Source organism: Macrotis lagotis, chromosome 1, assembly GCF_037893015.1.
Source record: "Macrotis lagotis isolate mMagLag1 chromosome 1, bilby.v1.9.chrom.fasta, whole genome shotgun sequence".
In the NCBI taxonomy this organism is placed as follows: domain Eukaryota; kingdom Metazoa; phylum Chordata; class Mammalia; order Peramelemorphia; family Peramelidae; genus Macrotis; species Macrotis lagotis.
The window spans coordinates 902,819,286-902,843,175 of NC_133658.1; the positions used below are offsets into that span (position 1 = coordinate 902,819,286).

Consider the following 23,890-nt stretch of genomic DNA (forward strand, 5'->3'; position numbering starts at 1 on the left):
ATAGATCAAGGAGAGGTAATTTAAGAATTATTTGACTTGAAAGCCATATTTTTTTAAAAGCCTAGTCATGAACCTTCTCCTTTGTTTCCTCTCTTTGAAGGCAATTGGGGCTGTGACTTACCCAGGGTTACACAGCTAGTAAGTGTCTGAGAATAAATTTGAACTCAGGTCTTCCTGACTCTAGGATCAGTACTTTATCTGCAGTATTACTACACTGCCCCAAGCCTAGTCATATTTCACAGTATTATCAAGAAAATCTTACCAAATATCTTAAAACTAGAGAGCAAGGTAGAAATAGAAGAATTCATCAATGATCTCCTGAAAGAGATCTCAAACTAAAAATTCTCAGGAATAGTATAACCAAATTTCATAGCCTTCAGATCAAACAGAACATACTGATAGCAGTCAAAAGGTAATAATTAGGGGCAGCCAGGTGGCACAGTGGATAGAGCACCGGCCCTGGAGTCAGGAGTACCTGAGTTCAAATCTGGCCTCAGACACTTAATAATTACCTAGCTGTGTGGCCTTGGGCAAGTCACTTAACCCCATTGCCTTGCAAAAAAAAAACCTAAAAAAATGTAATAATTAAATACTGAGAAACTGTGGTTATGAACACACTAGATTTAGCATCTACCACTGTAAAGGAGCAGAAGGTTTTGAATAGGATGCTCTGGAAGTCAGAGGAGCTAAGATTAGAACCAAGAATAATTTACCTAGCAATATATAGAAATTGAAAATAATCTTATAGGGAGAAATTTATAGAGAATAGAGTCAAAATTTTCAGAATACATATCCTTCTCCAATTGATAAATGGTCGGAATTATCTATGGTCATATGAAAAATTGTTCTAAGTCACTATTGATAAGAGAAATATAAATTAAAACAACTCTAAGGTCTAATGTGACAGAAAATGAAAATAATAAATATTGGAAGGGATGTAGAAAAAATGAGATACGGATTGTTGGTGCAATTGTGAAGTCATTCTCAATCCTGGAGAGCAATTTGAAACTATATACAAAATGATGCATACTAGGTCGATATCCCAAAGAGATCCAAAAAAGGACCTATATGTACAAAAGTATTTATAGCTCTGTGTGTGTGTGTGTGTGTGTGTGTGTGTGTGTGTGTGCATGTGTGATGGAAAAGAATTAGATATTGAGGGAAATGTCCATCAATTGGGGAATGACTGAATAAGTTGAGGTATATAATGATGAGGTATATGGTGATGGAACATGATTGTTTTATGTGAAATAAAGAAAGGATGCACTCAGAAAGATCTAGAAAGATTTTCATGAACTGATGCAAAATGAAATGAGCAGAACCAAGGGAATGGTAGATACAGTATTATATGATGATGACCTAGCTATTTTCAGCAATACAGTGATCCAAGACAAGAAATGTATGATTGATGAAGAGTGCTATCCACTTCCAGAGAAAGAATAATGAAGTCTGTATGCAGATTGAAGTATACTTTTAAAAAACACCTTACTTTAGCGTTTTTGTTTTTGCAGGTTAGACAGGTTCTGGGCTTTCATGACAAGATTAATAAGGAAATATGTTTTACATGACTACACACGTATAAACTCTGGTATAAACTGCTCACTTTCTCAAGAGAGGAGAAGAATGGGTGAGAATTTGGAAATAAAAGCTTTTATAAAAATAAATGCTAGAAATTATAAGGAATAAATGTTATAAGGAAAAAATAGAAAATTAACTGTGAAAGACTAAGTAACTCTAATTAATACAATGATTCATTACATCTCCAAAAGCACTCATGAGGGAAAATGCTATCCTCCAGATATGGACACAGGTACAGATTGAGGTTATTTTTTGATCTAGAAAAATTTAATGGAATTTTCCTGTGAATCCTTGGGAAGCAGATTTTTTCCCTTTGATCAGCTCCAATAAAGTTGGTTCTATTTCATTTTTTTAAAGATTCAGGTATATAAGATTACATTGGTCTTCTGTTAGTTTGAATATTTTATATTTCTGAAGATATTGTTTTATTTTTTGCGTTCCCAGTTTTGTTAACATATAATAGAGTATAATAGGTTCTGATTATTCTATTTATCTTTTGACATTGTTTTGTTATTTTGTTCATTTGATTTTTCTACTCTTTTTAGTCAAATTGAATACATTATGTAACATTTTGTTAGTTTTTTTCAAAGAACAAACTTTTAGTTTTATTTTCAATTTTTATTAGGATTTTTTTTTTGCTTTCCAGTTTATCTGTTTCTCTTCTAATTTTTGATATCTCATTTTTTTGTCCTTATTTTAGATTTGTTAATCTGCAGTTTCAGAGTTCCAGGGTTCAAGTTTCTGGAGAACAGGGAGGAAAATATTTGAAAGAACCAGTCTCATGAAAAAGAGAAAAATCTAAGAATCCAGCCTTCTAGTAAAAAAAAAAAGGGGGGGGGGAGGAGGTCAGTGACAGTGACTATGACCATTCTGGAAAGGAGAGAATCATTTTGGTAGCCCCAGAACTGGAAGAGCAGGAAAAGTCAAATTACTTGGTCTTTGATATTTGGGTTCAATGGGAAGGAGTTTACCTTTCCGACACTCTCAAGGTCATTTTTCTTCTGGGATGAATTTAAACTCTTGGGGTAATTCCAAGATGCTAAAGGTCTCAAAACACCCCTAGGATACAAGAGAGACTCATTGGAAGATTGGGAAGATTGCCACTCTAGTGACACCATATTTATTTCCCTTTTTAAGGAAAATCCAAACCACAAGATATTGTTATAAGCCTGGAAAAATCTTTAAGTCCCTGTAGGGCAGGTGTGATTCATTAGACATGATGAAAATTTGCGTTGATTATTTTAGAACTAATTTGTTTTTTTTGGTTTTTTTTGCAAGGCAAATGGGGTTAAGTGGCTTGCCCAAGGCCACACAGCTAGGTAATTATTAAGTGCCTGAGACCGGATTTGAACCCAGGTACTCCTGACTCCAAGGCTGGTGCTTTATCCACTATGCCACCTAGCTGCCCCTATTTTAGAACTAATTTGAATCTTTTCTGTTTTCTGTAAACTATATGGAATGAAATAAATGCTGCCCTAAACCAGCTATATATTTTTACTTTGAGTGCTTATACAAGGACTGGTAACTCCTTTTCTCATAGTCATCCACAATAGAAAAGGTGTATTCTGATGTTTCCAAAAGAAACTATAGATGGGGGCAAAATGAATCACAGGGAATAACTTTTCTGGAAGACCTCTTAAGATTGGACTTAGTTCATTTAAGGTCAGAGTCTGAGTCATAGGATGTAAACACAATATTCCTGGTGTGATCTAGCAGGGCAAACTACAATTTATCTACACCTGATTCTGGATACTACTGTAATACTTTGCTGACTCCTCTGGAGCTTGCACTAACCCCTCAGATCTTTTCCACATGAATTCTTTTGTGAACCCTATTTTGTTCTCACTGAACTAATTTATTTTAATAAAAGTACAGGATTCAAAATTAGCCTATATTCATTTTTTTTTCATCATGGATTCATCCTGTAATTCTGAGTCAAACTTTTTTGGATCCCAGCTCTGTTACCCAACTGGTAATCTCTTTATCCCAGACTTGTGATCTCTGCAATTCTGAGAAAGTTTATTATGCCTTCCTTAAAGTCACTGATAAGCATTTTGAATAGTATGGTGACATGAGAAGAATCCCAGGCTACTCCAATGGAGCTCTTTCTAAATTAAATTGTACCTGTTAGGAGAGGGACTCATTTTCAACCCTCTACTTTTACAGATGAGGAGACTGAAGCCCAGAGAATGGAAATGAATTTACCCAGGATAAGTGTTGGGGGGAACATTTGAACTCTGGTTTTCCAGAGTCCAAACCTTATGCGCAACCCACCCACTCAGTTCTAACTCAGAACTGAGTCTTCCTGAAAGTTCTCACACCTGGTCCACTTCTTTCTTTCTTCATATTCTTCATTACCTGGAGTCATTCCTTCAACCTTCTTATTGCTGTATGCAACCTAACTAACCCCTTGAGCTTGGGTGAAACGCTTCCCCTCTCTTGGCTTCATTTTTCCAATCTGTGAATTAGAAGGGGTCAGTCATTCTGTGATGTTTCAGATGGTTGACAATAAAAACTTATGGCCTCTTTCTCATCTAGAATTCAAATTAGAGAGAGAAACACAGAGGTGTAGATAGTCATATAGAGTCAAGGGAAAAGAGATGGAGAGGAAAGTTATGGACAAAGGCAGAAGAAGTAAGTTGTGGAACAAAAGACATAGAGAAAAGAGGAAAGGAATCAAAAGAGAGAAAAAAAGACAGAAACAGTGAGACAGAAACATAGACAGACAGAGAGCCAGAGGCAGAACTGGCCAAAAAGGGGGTACTATGACATGAGATATACCTCCCATTTTTAGCCAAGAGTCTTCAGAGCCAGTCCCAGCTTTGCCGTTGACTCTCCGTGTGTTCAGAAACAAGTGGTAGGGAAAGCATCAGAATGAGAATGAAGGGGTATAGACCTAGAGGAGACCTCAAAGTTTGTCTAGCCAACCCTGTCATGATTCCAACAAAGAGAGAAGTGACTTTTCCAAAGTCACTCAGTCCCAATTTCAGAGACAAGATTTGAACCCGGGTCCTTTGGTTCCAAAGCCAGCACTCTTTCAATTGTGCCTCATCATTGTAAAGCCAGGCCCTACCACTGTTTCTCTTTGTGACCTGGGACAAGTGTCTTCCTCTCTGGGAGCTTCAGTTACCTCCAATGTAACCTGAGAAGGTTAGAATCAATGACCTCAGAGCTGCCAGTCCCAGTTTTCAGGAGCCAAACCAAGTAGCTATGAGAGCTTCCTGGGGGATCAGACTTTATTAATTCATCCTCTGCCACCCACCCAGGAGTTCCAAAGGCTCCTCCTGCTTCAACTGTGACTGCCTGGGCTCAGCTTCATCCTCGAGGCAGGAATGAGATGGTGTAGCTGCGTGGGATGGTGGCAAAGCCCACCATCTTGGGGGAGATATCAATGGCTTCTGGAGGGAGTGGAGACTGGAAGTGGAAATTCTGAAGGATGGTGGTGAGGAAGAGGAATAGTTCCATTCTGGCCAAGCCTTCTCCAAAACAATAGCGTTTGCCTAGGGAGACAGAGACAGAGTCAGGATGGAGAGGGCCTTTAGAACAAGTATTATCAGAGCTGGGAGGAACTATATTGTAAAAGTAATTGATAGTTTTCTGGGCATAGAGTCAAGAAGACCTGAGTTCAAATGTCACTTAGACATTTAATATCTTTGTCTTCTTGAGCAAGTCATTTAACCTCTCCAAGTTTTTGTTTGCTCCTCTACAAAAATAAAAGGGTTAAATCTGATCCTCCATAAGGTCCCTTCCTGTTTTCAATCTGTGATCCTTTAGGGTATACAATCTCAGCATCAGGAGAGAATTTCAAAAAAAGACAAATACCACAGAACATGTTTGGCTTTGTGGCAGAACAGATTTCCTCAAGGAGGCTTTCATCTGTAGCAAGGACAGATTCTGGAAATTTCCCATTTTATTTAATCCTTTTTTCCTAATCATCTGTATTTTTTTTATTGTTTTTAGACTGATGAAGGACCTCAAATGCTATCATAGGCTACTATATTTTCATGCCCTAGTGCCTAGTTCATTGTCGTATTGTCCCACTCTAGGTATGGCCTGCCTAGACCATGAGTTATAGATAAGGACATTCAGAACAGAGTAGTTCTTTTTCCTTAGTCATCTTATACCTCCTCAGTGGAAGCCATTGCTTCCTTGGAGGAGAAAATGGAAATCATTCTATGTGAAATTCCTCTGCTAGCTTATGTTATACTTCAAAAACCTTCTCCATCTTCCACTATTATTTCTGCCTTTGAGCAAGGGTCTGGCAAAGAGGTGATCTTCCTCCTTCCTGTTCTTATGTTCCTTCCCTTCCCAGTCTCCCAGAATTGCCCATCAGGAGTTCTACATTTTGAATACGCTGACCTATTTTCTGTTCTTCAAATTGATTGTTCCATTTCCAGCCTCCATGCCTTTGAAGTTCCTTAACTAGAATGCTCTCCCTCCTCACCTCTGCTTCCTAATCTCCTTCACTTCCATTAAAGTAATCTTTGAGGTCACTTCCTAGAGCAAACCTTTCCTGTTTCTCCTAGAGGTCAAAAATTATCTCTGTCCCAAAATTACCATCCTTTCTTATCTACCTAAACTTGATCTCCCTCCAGTAGACTGAAAACTCGTTAAGGACTGAGACCATTTTCCCTTGTCTTTGCCCTACCCAACCCCATAACTACTCCTTCAATTGGATGTTAGAATTGAGAAGAACTTAAAGCATCTTCTAGTTCTAGAGTCTTGTTTTTTAAATGGGGAAACAGAGACCCTGAAAAGGGAAGGGACATGACCAATATATAGACTCATATTGTCCCAAAATGATAGATGCTAAGTTGGAAAGGACCTCAGAGGGCCATTGAGTCCAAGCCCTGTATTTCCCAGATGAGGACACTGAGGCTTAGGGAATATGAAGTAACTTGCTCAATATCACACAGGTAGGAAGCATTAAAGATGGGACTTCCCAAGGACTATTCCCTTTAATTTAGGAAAAAACTGAAATCTTATTGTCTGATCTTGCTGTCTCTTATACTTTATGTTTCTTCCTTAAGGATGTGATTTCTCTTTCATCACATTCAATTTGGATCAATATATACCATGGAAACAATGTAAAGACTGGCAAGTTGCCTTCTGTGGAGGTGGGGAAGTAAGATTGGGGGAAAAATTGTAAAAAAAAAAAGACCAAGATTGAATAGGTAAAAAAGATGGAACTTCACCAAGGTCTTCTGACCAAGGGTCAAGGTTTTTTTCTAGTAAACATACTTAATTCTTTCTCAAAGAGGAAGAGACAAATGGTGAAGTTTGGGATCTAAGGGTTCTTTCTGGAACCCTTAGGTCCACAACCACAATCTTTCTGGAATCATCACAACCACCCATTTCCACTTAAGAAACTCGGTCAAGTGAAATTGTGGTAGCAGGATGAATTGAGAGTAGACTGGAGGAAAAGAAGGATTCACCAGATTTGGTCACCACATTGGTTATGATTAGGATGGGTGGGAGTTATGGAAGGCAAGAGAAAAGACTTTCCTGCTCACCAATGGAGAAGGGGACAAAGGCATCATTCTTCTTGAACTGGCCTTTTTCATCCAGGAAGTGTTGGGGGTTGAAAGTTTCCGGGTAGGCAAAAAAGTTGGGGTCCCTCAGCACTGATCCCAGAATGGGATAAACTTCTGTGCCCTACAGTTTGGGGCAAGAGAGAACAACAAAGAAAATGAGGGATAAAGTGGAGAGAGGAGAGGAAACAAGATGGGGGGTGGAAGAAAGAGACAGGAAGAAGAAAGAGAGAGAGAGAGAGAGAGAGAGAGAGAGAGAGAGAGAGAGAGAGAAGATATTTTGCTCCTGAGAAAACAAGGTAAAAATAGTAGATTAAGTGCTAGTCTCAGAGGCATGAGAAAAGCTACATGATCCTGGACAAGTTAATAAACCTTAAGACTATAACTTGCAGAGAAGATGCCAAAACTCTTCAGCAAAATTTGTCCCTGTATCAATGATATAATATGTCTAGTTCTTATCTTTATATTTTGTATCTAGTTATATGGGCCCATATTGTTTTCCCAAATAGAATGTAAGATCCTAGGGGGTGGCTAGGTGGTGCAGTGGGTAGAGCACCAGCCCTGGAGTCAGGAGTAGCTGAGTTCAAATCTGGCTTCAGACACTTAATAATTACCTAGCTATGTGGCCTTGGGCAAGCCACTTAACCCCACTGCCTTGCAAAAAAAAAAAAAAAGAATGTAAGATCCTTGAGGGAAGGTGCTGTTTCATCTTTGTCTTTGTACACCCATCATGAAATCCCAATGCCTAGTAAATTCATCATAAATATTGATGATTGGTTGACAAAAATTAATAAAAAGTGAATTATTAATGTATTATTACTATATTATCAATTACACATAATGAACATTTTATTGATACATTATTTATTCTACATTATGTGATTATAGCATATTATGTATTATATTAATAATAGTGAGAATAAAGTATAATGGGGGAATTGGTCAGATCACCTTTAATTGGTGACTTTCCCTTCTCCCCAGTTCAGTTGATGAAATCCACATGTCCATGTCTTTAAAAAGTTCAAAGCGGGGTGGCTACATGGCGTAGTAGATAAAGCACTGGTCCCGGAGTCAGGAGTACCTGGGTTCAAGTCCAATCTCAGACACTTAATAATGACCTAGCTATGTGGCCTTGGGCAAGCCACTTAACCCCGTTTGCCTTGCAAAAAAAAAAGTTCAAAACAGTATTTTTCACTTTGTTTCTCTTTTGGGTGCAAAACGATTCTCTGGTTTTATTTAAGAGGAATCAGCTGTACCCTTAATAACCTGTAAAAATGGAGCTTGTTTGTTCTGAGGCATATTGGAAACAGGAAGTAATATCAGGAAGTGTGAGCTCTGACACCCTAGAATAAAACCAGCAATGAAAGAACCCATATTTTGTACCTTTTTCCTGCCAGAATATAAAGGGGGAGAAGGAAAGTGAGAGGGTATTGCTTTCTCCTCCCCACAATTCTATTGGCCATATTGATTTGCATCAGAACTAATGACTGAGTAAGAGAATGGAAGCAGAGAGAGTGAAAATCGTCACGGGAGGTAAGTGGGAGGTAAGTCAAGCTTCAGAGACAAGCAAGACCAGGGACCCAGGTAAGAGACTCTGTATGTACCAAAGGGATCCAGCATGAGGACACCACAAGAAGAGAAAGGATATTGGGACCCTATAGACGTAGAGGTGTGAATTGCTTTGGCCACACACGTTCTCTAAGTATGTGCCTCTCCCTAAGCATCCACTAAGTCCATGGTCACTCTTTCCACAGATAGCTGGCCATAATTACGAGAGTGTGTGCCTTGGATTTATAGGGAAAGGGAATTGTTCTTATGATGTCACTCCACCAAATATCTTGCTTTGAGTTAACTCTGTCTATTGGTTGAATCAGAAAGTGAATGTACCAATGGGAGCTTTAGAAATCTACTTTTAAGAATAACCTCATAACAGTAACTGTAAACCTAATCTATAAGTTCAAGTTAGTGAGGTAGGTCAAAAGGGATACTATATATACTATTAACAGCTATAATTTCTGTAGACTTTAATGTTTTTATATATTATTTTCTTAAGTCTCACAAAAATGTGTTACTATCATCACAGTTTTTCTAATAAGGAAATTGATACTCATTGAGACTGAATAGATTAAATGACTTGGCCATTGTCATAAAGATAAGACAAAATTATAGAGTGAGAAAGATGATGATGTTTGTCCTTCATTCTTTTTGACTTTCTTTTTGTTTTTAGGTTTTTTCAAGGCAAATGGGGTTAAGTGGCTTGCCCAAGGCCACACAGCTAGGTAATTATTAAGTGTCTGAGCTCAGATTTGAACCCAGGTACTCCTGTCTCCAGGGCTGGTGCTCTATACACTGTGCAACCTAGCTGCCCAGCCTTCATTCTTTTTAAAAAAAAAAATTTTATTATTTTTTTTGCAAAGCAATGGGTAAAGTGACTTGCCCAAGGCCACACAGATAGGTAATTAGTAAGTGTCTGAGGCCGGATTTGAACTTAGGTACTCCTGACTCCAGGGCCAGTGCTTTATGCACTACGCCACCTAGCCACCCCCTGTACTTCATTCTTAAAGAAGACTGTGTCATCGGGGGAAGTGACATGCATTATCCGTGACAAGCACATGAACTGGATTTTAGTGAGGGGAGTCTGTGAGGAGTCACCAGCCTCACTTTCTCCTCTAGAGTCATCTGGGTCCAGTGACCAGATATGAATCAGGATGATTAGAGATGGCCCTGGATTCAAGGCAATTGGGGTTAAGTGACTTGCCCAAGGTCACACAGCTAATAAATGTCTCAGATGCCATTTGAACTTGGGTCTTCCTGATTCCAGGGCTGGTGCTTTATCCACTACACCACCTAGCTACCCACCCTGATGAGAAAGAAAGAAGATATAAAAGGGAGAAAGAAGAGAGACACAGAGAGAAAGAGAAAGAGAAAGAGGGAGAGGAGGAGGAAAATAGAGAAAGGGAAGGAGGGGACAGAGAGAAGCAGGGAAGTGGAGAGAAGAGAGAAGAAGAGATGAGGGAACTAGAATGGAAGAAAGAAGGAATGGGAATATGAGAGTTGAAATGAGCATCCATCAGAGCAAAAGAACATAGGGAATGACTGGGTGCAGGAAGAAGAGTAATGGAGGCATGTTCTAGGCAGGGTGAAGATAAGGGAGGTTCTAGGGTAGGAAAAGGGGCATTTGCAAGAAAGAGCATGGGAAAGTACTGAAGGATGAGCCTGATAGATGCAGACTTAGAGGATGAAGGAGATGGAGATAGTTCTGGGATAGGAAGATGGAAGTGTGGAGCTGAGAATGAGAGGCTCCTACCTTGGGAAGAAGATATCCCCGGAATCTGGTATCCTTTGTGACCCTTCGGGAAACACCCATGGCAATTATGTTGCTAAACCTCTGAATCTCATGGATGACGGCCTCTGTGTATGGCATCTTGATTTTGTCTTCAAATTTGGGTGAACGGTTCCTCCCAATCACACGATCAATTTCCTCATGGATTTTTGCTGTGGTGGTGGGGTGGCACCAAGAAACAGGGGTATCAGAGAGACTTTTGGGAAGACCCAAAGGAATAGTTGGAGTTTGGATATATCCTGAGATAGGGGAATGTGGTGAAGGGGAGTGAAGGGGATAATCTATGTCCCAAGCTTGTTTGTGTATCTGTGTGTGTGTGTGAAGGACATGGAAGTTGAGGAGATGAGTAGAAAGAGGTTTTGGGCAGTTTCTAGGGTTCCAAAATGGTTCTAAGGGGAGGAAAATAGGGGGCTCACCTTCCACCTCTGGATGCTTCATCAGCAGAAGGAAACCATAACGAAGGGTTGTGCTAACAGTTTCAGTGCCAGCAAAAAACAGGTTCAGGGTGGTCATGATTAGATTATGAATGAAGAATTCAGTGTTGGGATCTTCCTTTTCCTGGGGGAGGGAATGAACAAGGCTCAGGGACTTCTACCCCCAACCCTCCACAGTTGCTTGACCTCTAGACTCTTCAGCCTCAAAGCCTCCTTTTCCCTCCATCCCAGCTCAATTTCTTTGAGCCTTAAGAATGTAAAGGGAAATCTATCACTGGCACCTGAGTAAGCAGAAATATCTTAATTTAGAGGAACACAAAAATATATCTATTCTCCTCAGAATTTAGTTGAATATAGATTTAGTGCTAAAAGGGAGGAAGTTAAGGCACAGAGAAGTTAGGACTTTCCCAGAATAACAAAGTAAGTAAGTGGGATTTGAACCTTGGTATACCTGACTCCTGAATCTATAGCCTTACCCACTACAGTAGTCTGCCTTCCCAAATCCCAGAATGGTAGAGCTGGGAGAGATCTCAATAGTCAAAGTACTTTGAGCTTACTGCCAAGTGGTGGTTCACCCTCTGCTTGAAGACCTCCAAAGGGGAAAATCCTTCCAGATGGGGACCCATCTCCCTTTTGGCCAGTTCTCACCATTAGGAAGTCTCTTCTCCCTGATACTAAACCTAAATTCCTCCCTTTACAATTTCTCCGGCTGTTCCTGCTCCTGCATTCTATGACCAAGACAGCAAATCTAATATTCTCTTTCTTGCTTACATTTTATAAATGAAAAGATAGAGATCTAGAGAGAAAAAAGAACTTTCCAATATCTTATAGAGTTATCTGGGTCCAGAAGATAGGGTTCCTTAACACTCCCAAGCCCTGTACCTGGCTTGTGAATGTCTGAAGGGGTAGGGAGTTTGGAGAATGGGAAGCCTCTATTTGTATATCTTTGTATTAGTTTTGTCTTCCTGTGTCTCTGTTTCCAATTTTCTATCTCTGTTTATGCATCTAACTCCATCTTTCTGTCTGTTTTTGTACTTCTGTTATTCTGTATCCCCTATCTCTGCATCTTACTTTCTCCATTTATTTTGTCTTTATCTTTATTTGCTATGATATCCTCAAGTTGGCAATGTCAGAAGGGCTGGATATATCTGAATCTGTGTTATGGGTTGCTGTCTGTGTTGGTGAACCCTACCTCTTGATGCATGCTACATGATACCTCTGAGTCTTGTCTCTGGAAGCCTCAGATTTGCCATATATCTGCCAGAGCTTCTGGCTCACTTAGGAGACCTGCTACCCAGTGACTGTGAATCTCATTTCCCAATGTCTGGGCATTCCCCCAGAGATCTATCAAACCTTAGTTTGAGGTCTCAGTGCCTCCCCTTCATTTTCACCTGCCCAGTGGAGCAGTACCTCCTGCATCTTGATCAAGAAGGAATCAATGAAATTTCGGGGAGAGTTAGGGTCCAGGGTGGCCTGGTTCTCCCGGACCTTCTCAGTGATAAAGTTCTCCAGTCCTTTCAGTTCTTTGAAGGCTTGCTGCTGAGGGCCTGGCAGGTGCTTCATCACTCCAGAGAACATCTCATATAGCTGGGGGAGGGCACAAGACAAATCATGGGGCATAGGACACAATACTGGAGTGGGTGCCCAAGAGATATGGGGAGTAGGTTATCAATAGTAAAGATGGCAATTTAGGATAAGGAATAGGATTCAGAATAGAGAATAGGTGTTTAGGAGAGGGCACAGAATTAGATTGAGAATGGGACAGATAGGAGTAGAGATGAGATCTGGCTGAGGGTTGGGTATTAAGGCAGACATAGTTTCAGACAGTGGATGAGAACAACATGGTGAAAGACAGAGATAAGAATAGGGAAAGAAGGTCAGCATGAAGAAGGGGGTTGGGATGGGCACAAAGTCAGATTGTAATAGTGGGGTCAAGTCGAATAGGATTGGGGAGGTACAGGACAAAAATGAAATCTGAGTATGAAGGAATGAAGGTAAGTAGAGCCAGAGAGAGGTCTGGGAGTTACCTGCCCCAAAGATGTGGCTGTGAACCGGAAGCTCCCCAGCATCATTTGCAACAGGGACAGGAACTGTTTGTCCTCATATTCGTAGCGATCACCAAAGACAATGGAGCAGATGATATTTGAGACTGTGCAGCTCAGGATGAAAGTGGGGTCAATGGGGACTCCTGTAGCCCAGGTCAACAGAGACACAGAGATAAGGAAGTACAGTGGTAGAGCAATGAAGAAAGAGGACAGAGGTCAAGAGATAGAGAGGGGAAAAGAGGAAGCAGAAGCAAGAAAAGAACGGAAAACCCCAAAAGATGCAAGGAGACAATTTTGGATAAAGATAGTTGAGTAAATGGAGAGAGAATAAAGATGCATACAAAAAAGGTCGAAACAGAGAAAGGGAGAGAAAGAGATGACTCAGTCTCTGACTCTCCCAGTCTCCTTCAAAAGACAGTCAATATGCCCCCATTGCCAAAATATTTAGGGAAACTTAGAGACCATCAAGGCCACAAAGCCAGGATCCATCAGAGATGGATTTGAATCCTCATTTTCCTAACTCTTTCATCTGCACTCCACCCACTATTCTGTGATGCCCTTGAGGTAGCATGGAGTATAAACAATAGAACACTTATTTTACAAGAAGGGAAACTGAGACCCACAGAGGGGAGGGGGCCTGCTCAGGTAACAAGTAATACAACTGAGATCTATGCTCAAGTCTACTGGTTCTAAGTTCAGTTACTTTTCCATGACCTGCCTTCCCTTATCTAACTTGTCAGCTGGAAGGAACCTTCATGGTCATCTGTTTATCTAGAGAAAATCTTTCTTTTTACAGATAGGAAAACTCTGATCAAGATCATTTATTTAGTGAGTTAGAACATAAAACATCAGAGCCAGAAAGGATCATATAATCCAATCCCTCTCATTTTATAGAGAAGAAGGAATTAAAGTTCTGCAAGAGGAAGGGACTTGTCCAAAAATCACACAGTGAGTGAAGGACAGTGCTAAAAATTCTAATCTGATTCACCTGAATTGGGGAGAGGGTCAGTCTCTGAACCTAAACACCAATAATCAAATAAGAAAATAAGGAAACAGAGGTTCACAGAAGAGATGTCATCTGTTCAAAACGACTCCATATTCAAGACTTTTTCCACATCAAGATTTAGAACTCAACTATTGTCATTTGTTTTTCATTTTCAAAGAGGGACACTGACCTCATGGGATAATGTCTTAACTTGAACATAAATTGATATTAAATGAGGCAGAGCTGCATAAAGTTATCAGCCATACTTTCTCTCTATTAGAGTCATCCAAATTCAGAGTCTAGACAAGAGTCAGGATGCCTGGCAGTAGCCCAGGATTCAGTGGATGATCTTGATGTCTTTGAGACCTGACCAAACTCTAACAGCTCTACAATACCAGCTTCAGGTGCCTTCTTGTCCATTGGAGTAAACTGTCCTCATCCTCCCTTTCCAACAGAGGGAAGTCTGCATATGCTTGGGATATACATCACCCGATTCACCAATGAATTTAAGGCCCATAGGTTCAAGTGGTTTCTTCCATTTGCCAAGACAATTTTTCCAGGGTGTGACTGTTTTGCATGCTATAACTTCCCATAATTGAGAACTGGGTAGCAGATGAACACCAAAGGTAGATGTGGAACCCTCAATACAGTTCTGCAAGCTCCTAAACCAGAAGTGCTAATCCTTCTGGAATATTCCATACACCCTTAGAGATTAGCTCATGATAGATGCAAGGGAGGAGTAAGCCACAGGACATAGAGCAGCAGTCTATTTGTGGGAGACAATATAGTTGAGCTTGACCTTATCCAAGGTCCTGAAATCTTCTTGAAACCCACTCACCTTTTGTTCTTTGAATTTCCTCAATGAGGAAGCCAGCTTCCTCTTGGATGCGTTCCTCTATGCCCCTCTTGCCCATGCCAAAATCTCTAAGGGTGGTGATGGAGAATCGTCGGAGTTTCTGGGCCCTCTCCCCATTACTGAAGATCACACCTGAACAGGGCAAGGAAGAGGGAATGGGCTCAGGTAGGCCTGGAAAGAAGTAGGTAACCAGGGATAGCCAAGGAGGGAAGAGAAACAAGGAGAGTTGGGGATAAAGGGAGAAACAAAGGGAGATGGAGAGAGAATGAGTGGAAAGTCAGGGATAAAAAAAAGGAAGAAATGGGGAGTCAGGAAGGGGCAGAGAGATAGAAAAGGAATCATTGGAAGGCAGGCAGAGCTTGAGAGAAAGGCAAGATAGCAAAACAAAAAGAGACAGAGGTGAATATAGGGTGACAATGAAAGAGAAACAAGAGGGCAGCTAGGTGGCGCAGTGGATAGAGCACTGGCCCTGGAGTCAGGAGCATCTGAGTTCAAATCGACCTCAGACACTTACTAATTACCCAGCTGTGTGGCCTTGAGCAAGCCACTTAACTCTATTGCCTTGCAAAAAAGAAAGAGAAACAAAGGAAAGGGGAGACAGAAAGTTATACAAAGAGATATAGGGAGAGAATGGGCAGATGAAAAGAAAGGGAAAAATAAAATGAGTAAGGGAAACAGGGAGAAGGAATAGAAAGATAACCAGAGAAAGACATGGAAATGTGGAGAGACAAGGAGGGAAACATAGAAAGTCAAGAAACATGAAGAGACAATGAGAGTCAGAGAAAAGGAGGAAGAGAGGGAGTTAGGAAAAAATCAAGAAAGAGGTGTAAAGACTGAGGAGACAAGAATATAGGGAAAGAAAGAACAAGGAGAGACAGTGGAGAAATGATGGACATAAAGCTTCTGGGAGAGAGAGAGAGAGAGAGAGAGAGAGAGAGAGAGAGAGAGAGAGAGAGAGAGAGAGAGAGAGGAAATAGGAAGCAGGGAGCAAGTTGAAATAGAGAGAAATGGGGAGAAAAGACTAGGCAAAGACAGATAGAGGCAAAGAAACTGAAGAGACACAAGAGATGGAAAGAAAGGGAGATAGGGAAGAGAATGAGGAGACAGAAATGGAGAAACGAAGAAAGAAAGATAGCCAGGGGCAGGTGGTTGAGAGTGACAATAATGGGAGGAAGGAAGGGAGGTGACAGAAGATGGTAGTTCATGGAGGAATCCTAGCCAGTATTCTAGAGGAGGTTGCATTGGTCTGAGGAAGGTTAGGTAGGTGTCCCCTACCATGCACTCACCAAATTCTTTGAAGAGCCAGCTGAAGGTGGCCTGCTCTCCCCGACCAGAGAACTCGTCTGCTTGGTCCACCAGTGCCTCTTTCACAGCATCATATCCAGTCAGGACTACTATAATCCTGGGGCCCAGGTGCACTGTAAACACTGGTCCAAACTTTTCTCCAATCTGGAACAACCAGTAGTCATGATTTCCTCCCTAATCCTCTCCCCTGAAAGATAACCTCTCATCCATCATCTCTCAAAAGATTTTTTAAAAATTTTGTAGTGGTAACTTAGCCATCAGTAAAAATACAGACATTTCAGACATACAAAGGAGAATTTTGTGAACTTCTCTTGTACATCATATATTTTTAAAACAAACAAATAATATTTGAATACATTTTAAAATGAATTATATTTGTGTGCATATTCAAATCTCTTTTTTTGCAAGATGCTACATGGTATAATGGACACTGGCCTAGTTGAAATCATTCCCCAGATGTTTATTAGCTGATTAGCTGTGTGGCCCTTGGAAAGTCACTTCATCTCTGCCTCAGTTTCCTCATCTATAAGATGAAGGTTTTGAATTCAAAGGTCTGTCAGGTTCTTTCTAATGCTAAATTCCATGAACCTCAGTTTTACAAGATAGTAACAAAATTGCTGTTTTTCCTCCTTTTTCCATGATTTTTTTTTCCTGTGCCAAGACAATAAATATTTATTTATTAGACACCTACTATGTACCAAGAACTCTGAGGATAGGATGGTCTCTGCTCTGGAGGAGCTCACAGTCTAATGAGGCTCATCTATTCCAAGCCTCCACCTACAATGGGCTTCCTGAAACAATTCTGCAGAATCAAAAGAAACTAATGAGCCCCCACATCTAGGGCAGAGAGAGCATGTCTGAAGTTGCCCCTCTAGAAATCATTTTCTACTCAGAGATCTCTCTGATCTCCCACCTCTCTATCCCTCACCCTCTTCCTCAGACCCTCTTCTTGCTTCTTCTCCACCTTTCCCCCCTGAATCCCTGCCTTGCAACCCAACTGTGCCCATCCAACCCCACAAAGAGGCTCTCTGCTGTTCTCGGAACCTCTTTCCCATAAGATCATTGAGCCCAATATGGCCATGTTGACAAGAAGGAAATTGAGGTCTAGAGAGAAGAAAGAATTGGTAGAGATTTTTTTCTGCTTCCACCTCTCTATCTCCATCTCTCCTTCTCTCTGATCCTTCCAGAGTTTCCCAGTGGAAACTTTCACAACCTGCACATGAGAGATGGATGTCTGTGTGTGTGTGTGTATGTATGTATGTATGTATACATGTGTCTGTCTGTTCCTTTGCTGTTGGTGGTTCTTTGTCTCACTCTATGTCTGTCTCTTAGTGTCCACTTCAGTCTCCTTCTCTGTTACTGTCTCTCCCTGTATCCTCAATTCTATGTATCACTCCCAGTCTCTGCCACTCTTGGTATCTGTTTCCATCTCTGGCTCTGTGACTTCATGGGTCTCCCTGTCTGTTTCTGACTACACGCCTGCTTCTGCCTTCCTCCCAGTCTCTCTTTCTCTTTGCTCCTCTCTGTCTCTTCTCAATCTCTCTTCTCTGCCTCAGTCTCTCCGTGCTCTCCCTCTTGTCCCCAGCCTCCCAGCCTCAGTACCTTCATGAAGGAGTCATACATCTGCCCCGTGTTGAGCTGCAGGTAGTTGCCGATGAAAGGCAGAGGGGTGGGCCCAGGAGGAAGGGTGCTGTAGTTCCTCCTCTGTCTCCATAAAGAGAGCACCACCAGGACTGAGAGGCAAAACAATAGGGCCCCCAGCAGCAATCCAGAGACCAGCATTGGTGGAGGTGCCAGAGGCCTCACTGCAGTGTTGTCTGGGGTTTGTGCAGTTACTGACTTAGGACTGGGGTCTAAATGGGGTGTTCCTCACTTTTATGCATGGGTCTGTGGAGGAGGCTATCACCTGGCACTGATCCCAGTTCTATTATGCAACATTCTCTGTCCTAACTCGTCTGTCCTCTAAGCCAGATCTGAAGAGGGAGAAAAATCAAGTGCAGGGGGGATTCAGACATTTGTGCATCCCAGAGGTAAGAGTAGAAATAACTATTTATATTTGTATTTAAATAGGGTTTCTTAGCCCATACATGGAGCCTGTGGTCTCAGTGTAATGATCAAAGTTGGGAAGGATCTAATAATATGCCTTGAAGGGCAAGGTATCTCAAGGCTTGAAGTTGAGCCTGTAGAGGGTGAAGTTGGGGGGGGGGGAGCAAGAATAGATCTATTCCTGGATGTGAACTTAAGTCCCTTCCTTTCTCTGGGCCATCCATTTCTTTTATTGTTTGAGGAGAGACCTATGGTATCAGACAAGTCTATGGTATCAGACAAGTCTTAAGAACCCCAGTCCCCAGCCTCAGTGGATAGTCTTTGCAGCTGTGGAGCATAGGATCCCGAACCTATCATTTACCAAGTTTTCCTTCATCCACAAATATTGATGACAAAGCAAGAACTGATCAAAACATAAGACAAATAAATCTCCAATCCAAAGCCTCACGTGTGAACCATTTGTGCTTTGATCTTATTAGGGAGTCATTGGACAAGGTGGGGTGAAGAAGGCAAATATTAGATTTTAGGATTCGGAGAGGGGATTCTCTACAACCTGTGTATCCTCTATCCTCTAATTTCATTTTTATTATTTTCTTTTAAAATTGACGAGGAATTTCTGATGATAGATTTAACAATTATCCACAAAAACAAACATTTCTTTTTTGTGGTTATATAAGATTTTTTAAATGAACTAAATAATGTAGAATTATAATACTTCAGTGCAACACTTTTTAAAAGTTCCAGCACACCCTCTTCCAAGAGTCTTGCCATATGTTAAATAACCTTAATCCCAAAATTGCTCATAGAAAAAGATGTGCATACTGAGAGATTGGATGTGACTGGGACTGGATGATCTGACTTCACGATTTCCTTTCAGTTCTCCCCATGGCCTCTTCCAGTTCTGATTTCACGTGTGTTAATATTTCTTCTGACTCTGAAATTCTGTGAAGCTCTCCCATTCTAGGTATTAAAAACAAACATTTCTAACTTTTTAGTTTTACAGATGAAGAAACTGAGAGATGAAGTTCAGTCAGTAAGCCAGGAACAATGCTGGAATTTGAATCAAGGTCATCTGATTTTCTCCATGGGAGGCTGACTATGGGCAGCAGCCCTAGTTTGTGTACCTGCCATATCTGCCTCTGGGCAGCAGTTTGAGGGTGGGGAAAGGAGAGAGGGAGCAGACCTGGAAACAAAAGAAAATAGATTGTGGTATTTTTAGGGAGATTTAGGGAGAGTGCAAGTTAGGCAAGGGAAGGAAACTAATTGAGACTGCAGCTATTTTAACTTGGGCTGATCTAGATTTCAGTGACCTTGCTCCCCTGGTTACGTCTTCTCTCAGGTCATAGCCTAGAGAACTCAGGATTAGGGAGAAGTCTGGGGAATCAGGACAATCTTTCTAAATCTACTAAGAGGGGTTCAGGATGGATGTGGGCAGGAGTACAACAAAGCAAACTGTAAGGGATTCCAAGAACTGTAGTTAGTTTGGTATGAATGTTTATATCTCAGATATCAGTGGTTGCAACAAATCAGAGTTTGATTTATTGTTTTGTTTATTAGCTAGATATAATGAAGTATAAATAATTCAGAGTAAACTTAAAAGTATGTGTACATACACCCTCTCACTCTGCCCTACCCCCCACCTTAAATATTTACCAGTCCCCTCCCATATTGTTCAATAACTGCTATCTATTCTCAAAGAGACTCAAAATGACACTACTCTATTGGGGTCAAGATTCAGTATGTCTGAATATGACAGACAGAACAATATGATCTCAAAAGCCTCTGCCACAGGTTGAGCACAAAGAGTTTGTATGCACATTTGGAGTTCAGATGTCTCTACATTTGAGCTTCTCGTATTTCTTTTGAATGACTGCAATTCTGCTTTGCTCATAGAATCCACTGTCTTCTTTGATGCAGGCCCACCATGCCGGGTGTTCCTTTGCCAGTCTCACAATCAATAAACAACACATGAGCCCCACAGGGATACAGGAGAAGGTTTAGGGAATGAAGTCAACACCAGACTGAAGGCTTCATGATGTGCCACTAATAAATAATGCAACTCTAGGGTAAAATGTCTTCTATCCATGATCTCATCTGAGCTTCGTAACACACTATGTGAGGTTTCTGACTACAGCAAAGGCTGAAATGTGTATGAGGTGTGAGTGAATGGAAATGAAGAATGTCATGACTTTGGAGGGCAGTGGCCTCAGAAAGAAAAGTCCTGTAGATTAGAAGTGCAGCCCTTGAGCCTGATTATAAATATGCAATCATACAAAAATATCTTTTTATGAAAAAAAATACAGACAAAAACAATGGAAAAAAATTTTAAAGTACACTTCCATTGGCATTCTGGTTCTATCAGTTCTTTTTCTGGGGGTAGAGAATATTTTTCAGCATGGGTCTTTGGGAATTATCATGGGTCATTGTACTGTTGAGTATAACCAAGTCATTTATAGTTTATCTTGTATGATTTTTTTTTTGTTTTTGCAAGGTGATGGGGCTAAGTGACTTGCCCAAGGTCATGCAACTAGGTAATTTTTAAGTGCCTGAGGCTGGATTTGAACTCAGGTTCTCCTGACTCCAGGGCCGGTGCCCTATCCACGGCATCACCTAGCTGCCTCTCTCTTGTATAATATTGCTATTATGGAGTATAATATTCTCCTAGTTCTGCTTGTTTTACCAGGTTTTCTGGGAGGTTCTTGTTCATAACTCATTCATCCATCCCTGAATTGTTCATCATTCCCTCAGTTTCCAATTCTTTGCCACCACAAAAATGACTGCTTTAAATATTTGTGCACATATGCAGTCTCAATTAGTTTTTCTCCCTTGCCTAACTTGAACTTTTTTGTATTTGTTTTGTAAATCTCTTTGGAATACATACTTAGAAGTGACTACTTGGGCAATGGGTAGATATGATTTTATAATCCTTTGAGTATAATTTCAAATTGCTCTGCAGAATAGTATCATTAGTTCACAAATCCATCAACAATGATTTAGTGTCTCAATTTTCCCTCTCTTAATTTTCCTTCAACATTTGTCATTTTCTTTTTCTATCCTATCAGCCAATCTGATGTGTCAGATGTGTGTGTGTGTGTGTGTGTGTTTGGTTGTGTGTATTGGAAGGGTACCTTAGATTTTTTTCATAAGAACATACATAATATTGATTAATTTATCTGAAAATTATCTATTCATAATCTTTGACCATTGGGAAGTGAATTGTTATTGTTAGAAATTTAATGTAATTTTCTATATACTTGAAATATGAACTCTTTATCAGAGAAACTTTCTATAAAATAATTTCACAGTTATGATTATTTTCTGTGTTTTTCCCTCAGTTCTTTTTACCCTACTCTCTCTCTCCTTTCACTTTGACCATCCTCAAGAGTTTTGCTTCTTTCTACCACCTCCCACAATTTATTCTATCAGCCCTATTCTTCCCCCCACACACTTTTTATATCCTTTTCCTTTAATTTCCTATAGGGTAATATAAATTTCTATTTCGAACTGAATTTGTATTTTATGCCTTCTTTGAGCCAAATTCAATGAGAGTAAGGTTCAAGTGCTCCCCCACCCCCAGCTCCTCCATATTCCCATCCACTGTAAAAGCTCTTTTGGGGGGCAGCTAGGTGGTGCAGTGGATAAAGCACTAAACCTGGAGACAGGAGGACCTGTATTCAAATACAGCCTCAGACACTTAATAATTAACTTACCTTGGATAAGCTAATTAACTTGCCTTGGGTAATGCCCTTAACCCCATTCATTACCTTGCAAAAACCAAAACCCAAAAAGTTCTTTTAAGACTCCTTTATGCGAATTTATTCCATTCTAGCTCTCCCTTTCCCCTTTTCCCAGTGCATTCCACTTTCTCACCACTTAATCTTATTTTAAAAATATTATCCTGGGGTGGCTAGGTGGTGCAGTGGATAGAGCACTGGCCCTGGAGTCAGGAGTACCTGAGTTCAAATCCGGCCTCAGACACTTAATAATTACCTAGCCGTGTGGCCTTGGGCAAGCCACTTAACCCCACTGCCTTGCAAAAACTAAAAACTAACTAAATAACTAAATAAATAAATAAAAATATTATCCTATCATAGTCAATTCACATCTGTGTCCTATGTCTATGTAAACTATAGCTTCTAACTGCCATAACAATGAGAAAGCACTTCAGTTACAAGACTCATCTCCCCATATAGCAATGTGAATAGTTTAATCTTACTGAATCCCTTAGGATTTCTCTTTCTTCATTATATTTTTATGCTTCTTTGAGTTTTGTATTTGAAATTCAAATTTTCTATTCAGCTCTTGACTTTTCATCAGAAATGCTTAAAATCATTTATTTCATTAAATATCCATTGTTCCCCTGAAGGATTATACTGACTTTTTTCAGGGTATGTGACTTGGTTGTAATCTTAGATCCTTTAATATAGAAACTGCTAAATCTTGTGTTATCCTGACTGTAGATAATTGAATTATTTCTTTCTGGCTGCTTACAATATTTCCTAATACTAACAGTTTTCTTTTGGGGATTTCTTTCAGAAGGTATTTGATGGATTCTTTTCATTTCTATTTCACCCCTCTGATTCTAGAATATCAGGGCAACACATTTTTTGAAAGATTATATTTAGACATTTTTTAGATTTTTTTTGCAAGGCAAATGGAGTTAAATGGCTTGCCCAAGGCCACACGGCTAGGTAATTATTACGTGTCTGAGGCCGGATTTGAACTCAGGTACTCCTGACTCCAGGGCCAGTATTCTATCCACTGTGCAGCCTAGCCACCCCATTTAGACTTTAAAAAAAAATTAGGACTTTCCTGGAGAACAATTTGGAATTACACCCAAAGGGCAATAAAAACGTGCATCCCCTTTGAACCAGCAATACCACTACTAGGTCTATACCCTGAAGATATCATCACTTATATGAAAATATTACTAAACTCAAATAATATCTTTAATAAAAATAAATTTAAAAAATATTCCTAGCAGCATGGTTTGTGATGTCAAAGAATTGGAAATTAAGTGAATGTCATTCAACTGGGGAATGGCTTAACAAACTGTGGTTTATGTATGTCATGGAACACTATTGTTCTATTAGAAACCAGGAGGGACAGGAATTCAGAGAAGCCTGGAGGGATTTGCATGAACTGATGCTGAGTGAGATGAGCAGAAGCAGAAGAACATTATATATCCTAACAGCAATATGGGGATCAATCTTAATGGAGCCGCTCATTCCATCAGTGCAACAATCAGGGACAATTTTGGGCTGTCTGAAATGGAGAATACCTTCTGTATCCAGAGAAAGAATTGTAGAGTTTGAACAAAGACCAATGACTATTGCCTTTAATTAAAAAAAAAGAACTTTATCTTATATAATTTTGCTATCTCTTATACTTTATTTTTCTTCCTTAAGGATATGATTTCTCTCTCATCACATTCAATTTTGATCAATGTATACCATGGAAACAATGTAAGACTGCCTTCTGGGGAGGGGCAGGGGAGGGAAGTGAGATTGGGGGAAAATTATAAAATTCAAAATAAATTAATTAAATAAATAAATAAAAATTAGGACTTTCAGATAGTTTAATAATTCTGAAATTATCTCTCCTCAATCTGCTTTTTAGGTCAGTTTTGTTCCAATGAGATAATTCACATTTTTTTCTCTGTTTCATTTTTTGATTGATTTTTTTTGATGTCTCATAGAATTCTTAGCTTCTGCTTGTCCCTTTCTAATTTTTAAGGAATTATTTCCTTTTCATGAGTTTTACTACC

General features: G+C 40.1%; 1 protein-coding gene across 2 annotated transcripts; it reads right to left on the minus strand.

Moving 5' to 3' along the window:
- Nucleotides 1-799: 799 nt before the first annotated feature.
- LOC141509517 (cytochrome P450 2A13-like) lies at nucleotides 800-17,937 on the minus strand. Of its 2 annotated transcripts, XM_074219130.1 has the most exons (9): nucleotides 17,680-17,937; nucleotides 16,059-16,221; nucleotides 14,755-14,904; nucleotides 12,914-13,074; nucleotides 12,297-12,473; nucleotides 10,869-11,010; nucleotides 10,417-10,604; nucleotides 7,092-7,233; nucleotides 1,658-5,078 (listed from the first exon to the last, which is right to left on the minus strand). In XM_074219130.1, exons 1-9 carry the CDS (start codon nucleotides 17,857-17,859, stop codon nucleotides 4,894-4,896), a joined length of 1,488 nt encoding a protein of 495 aa, XP_074075231.1. In that variant the 5' UTR covers nucleotides 17,860-17,937; the 3' UTR covers nucleotides 1,658-4,893. The 2 variants fall into 2 exon arrangements, with proteins under 2 accessions (XP_074075232.1, XP_074075231.1); XM_074219131.1 differs by lacking the exon at nucleotides 7,092-7,233 and having other exon boundaries at nucleotides 800-5,078.
- Between the last annotated feature and the right edge of the window lie 5,953 nt (nucleotides 17,938-23,890).

Bases quoted from the DNA above. Each gene is read 5' to 3' on its own strand.
- LOC141509517 (XM_074219130.1), bottom strand. From the start codon at position 17,859: ATGCTGGTCTCTGGATTGCTGCTGGGGGCCCTATTGTTTTGCCTCTCA. The intron at 14,905-16,058 runs GTGAGTGCATGG...TGCCCTGTTCAG, and splicing joins CTGGCTCTTCAAAGAATTTG to GTGTGATCTTCAGTAATGGG. The intron at 13,075-14,754 runs GTGAGTGGGTTT...CCTGGGCTACAG, and splicing joins GGAAATTCAAAGAACAAAAG to GAGTCCCCATTGACCCCACT.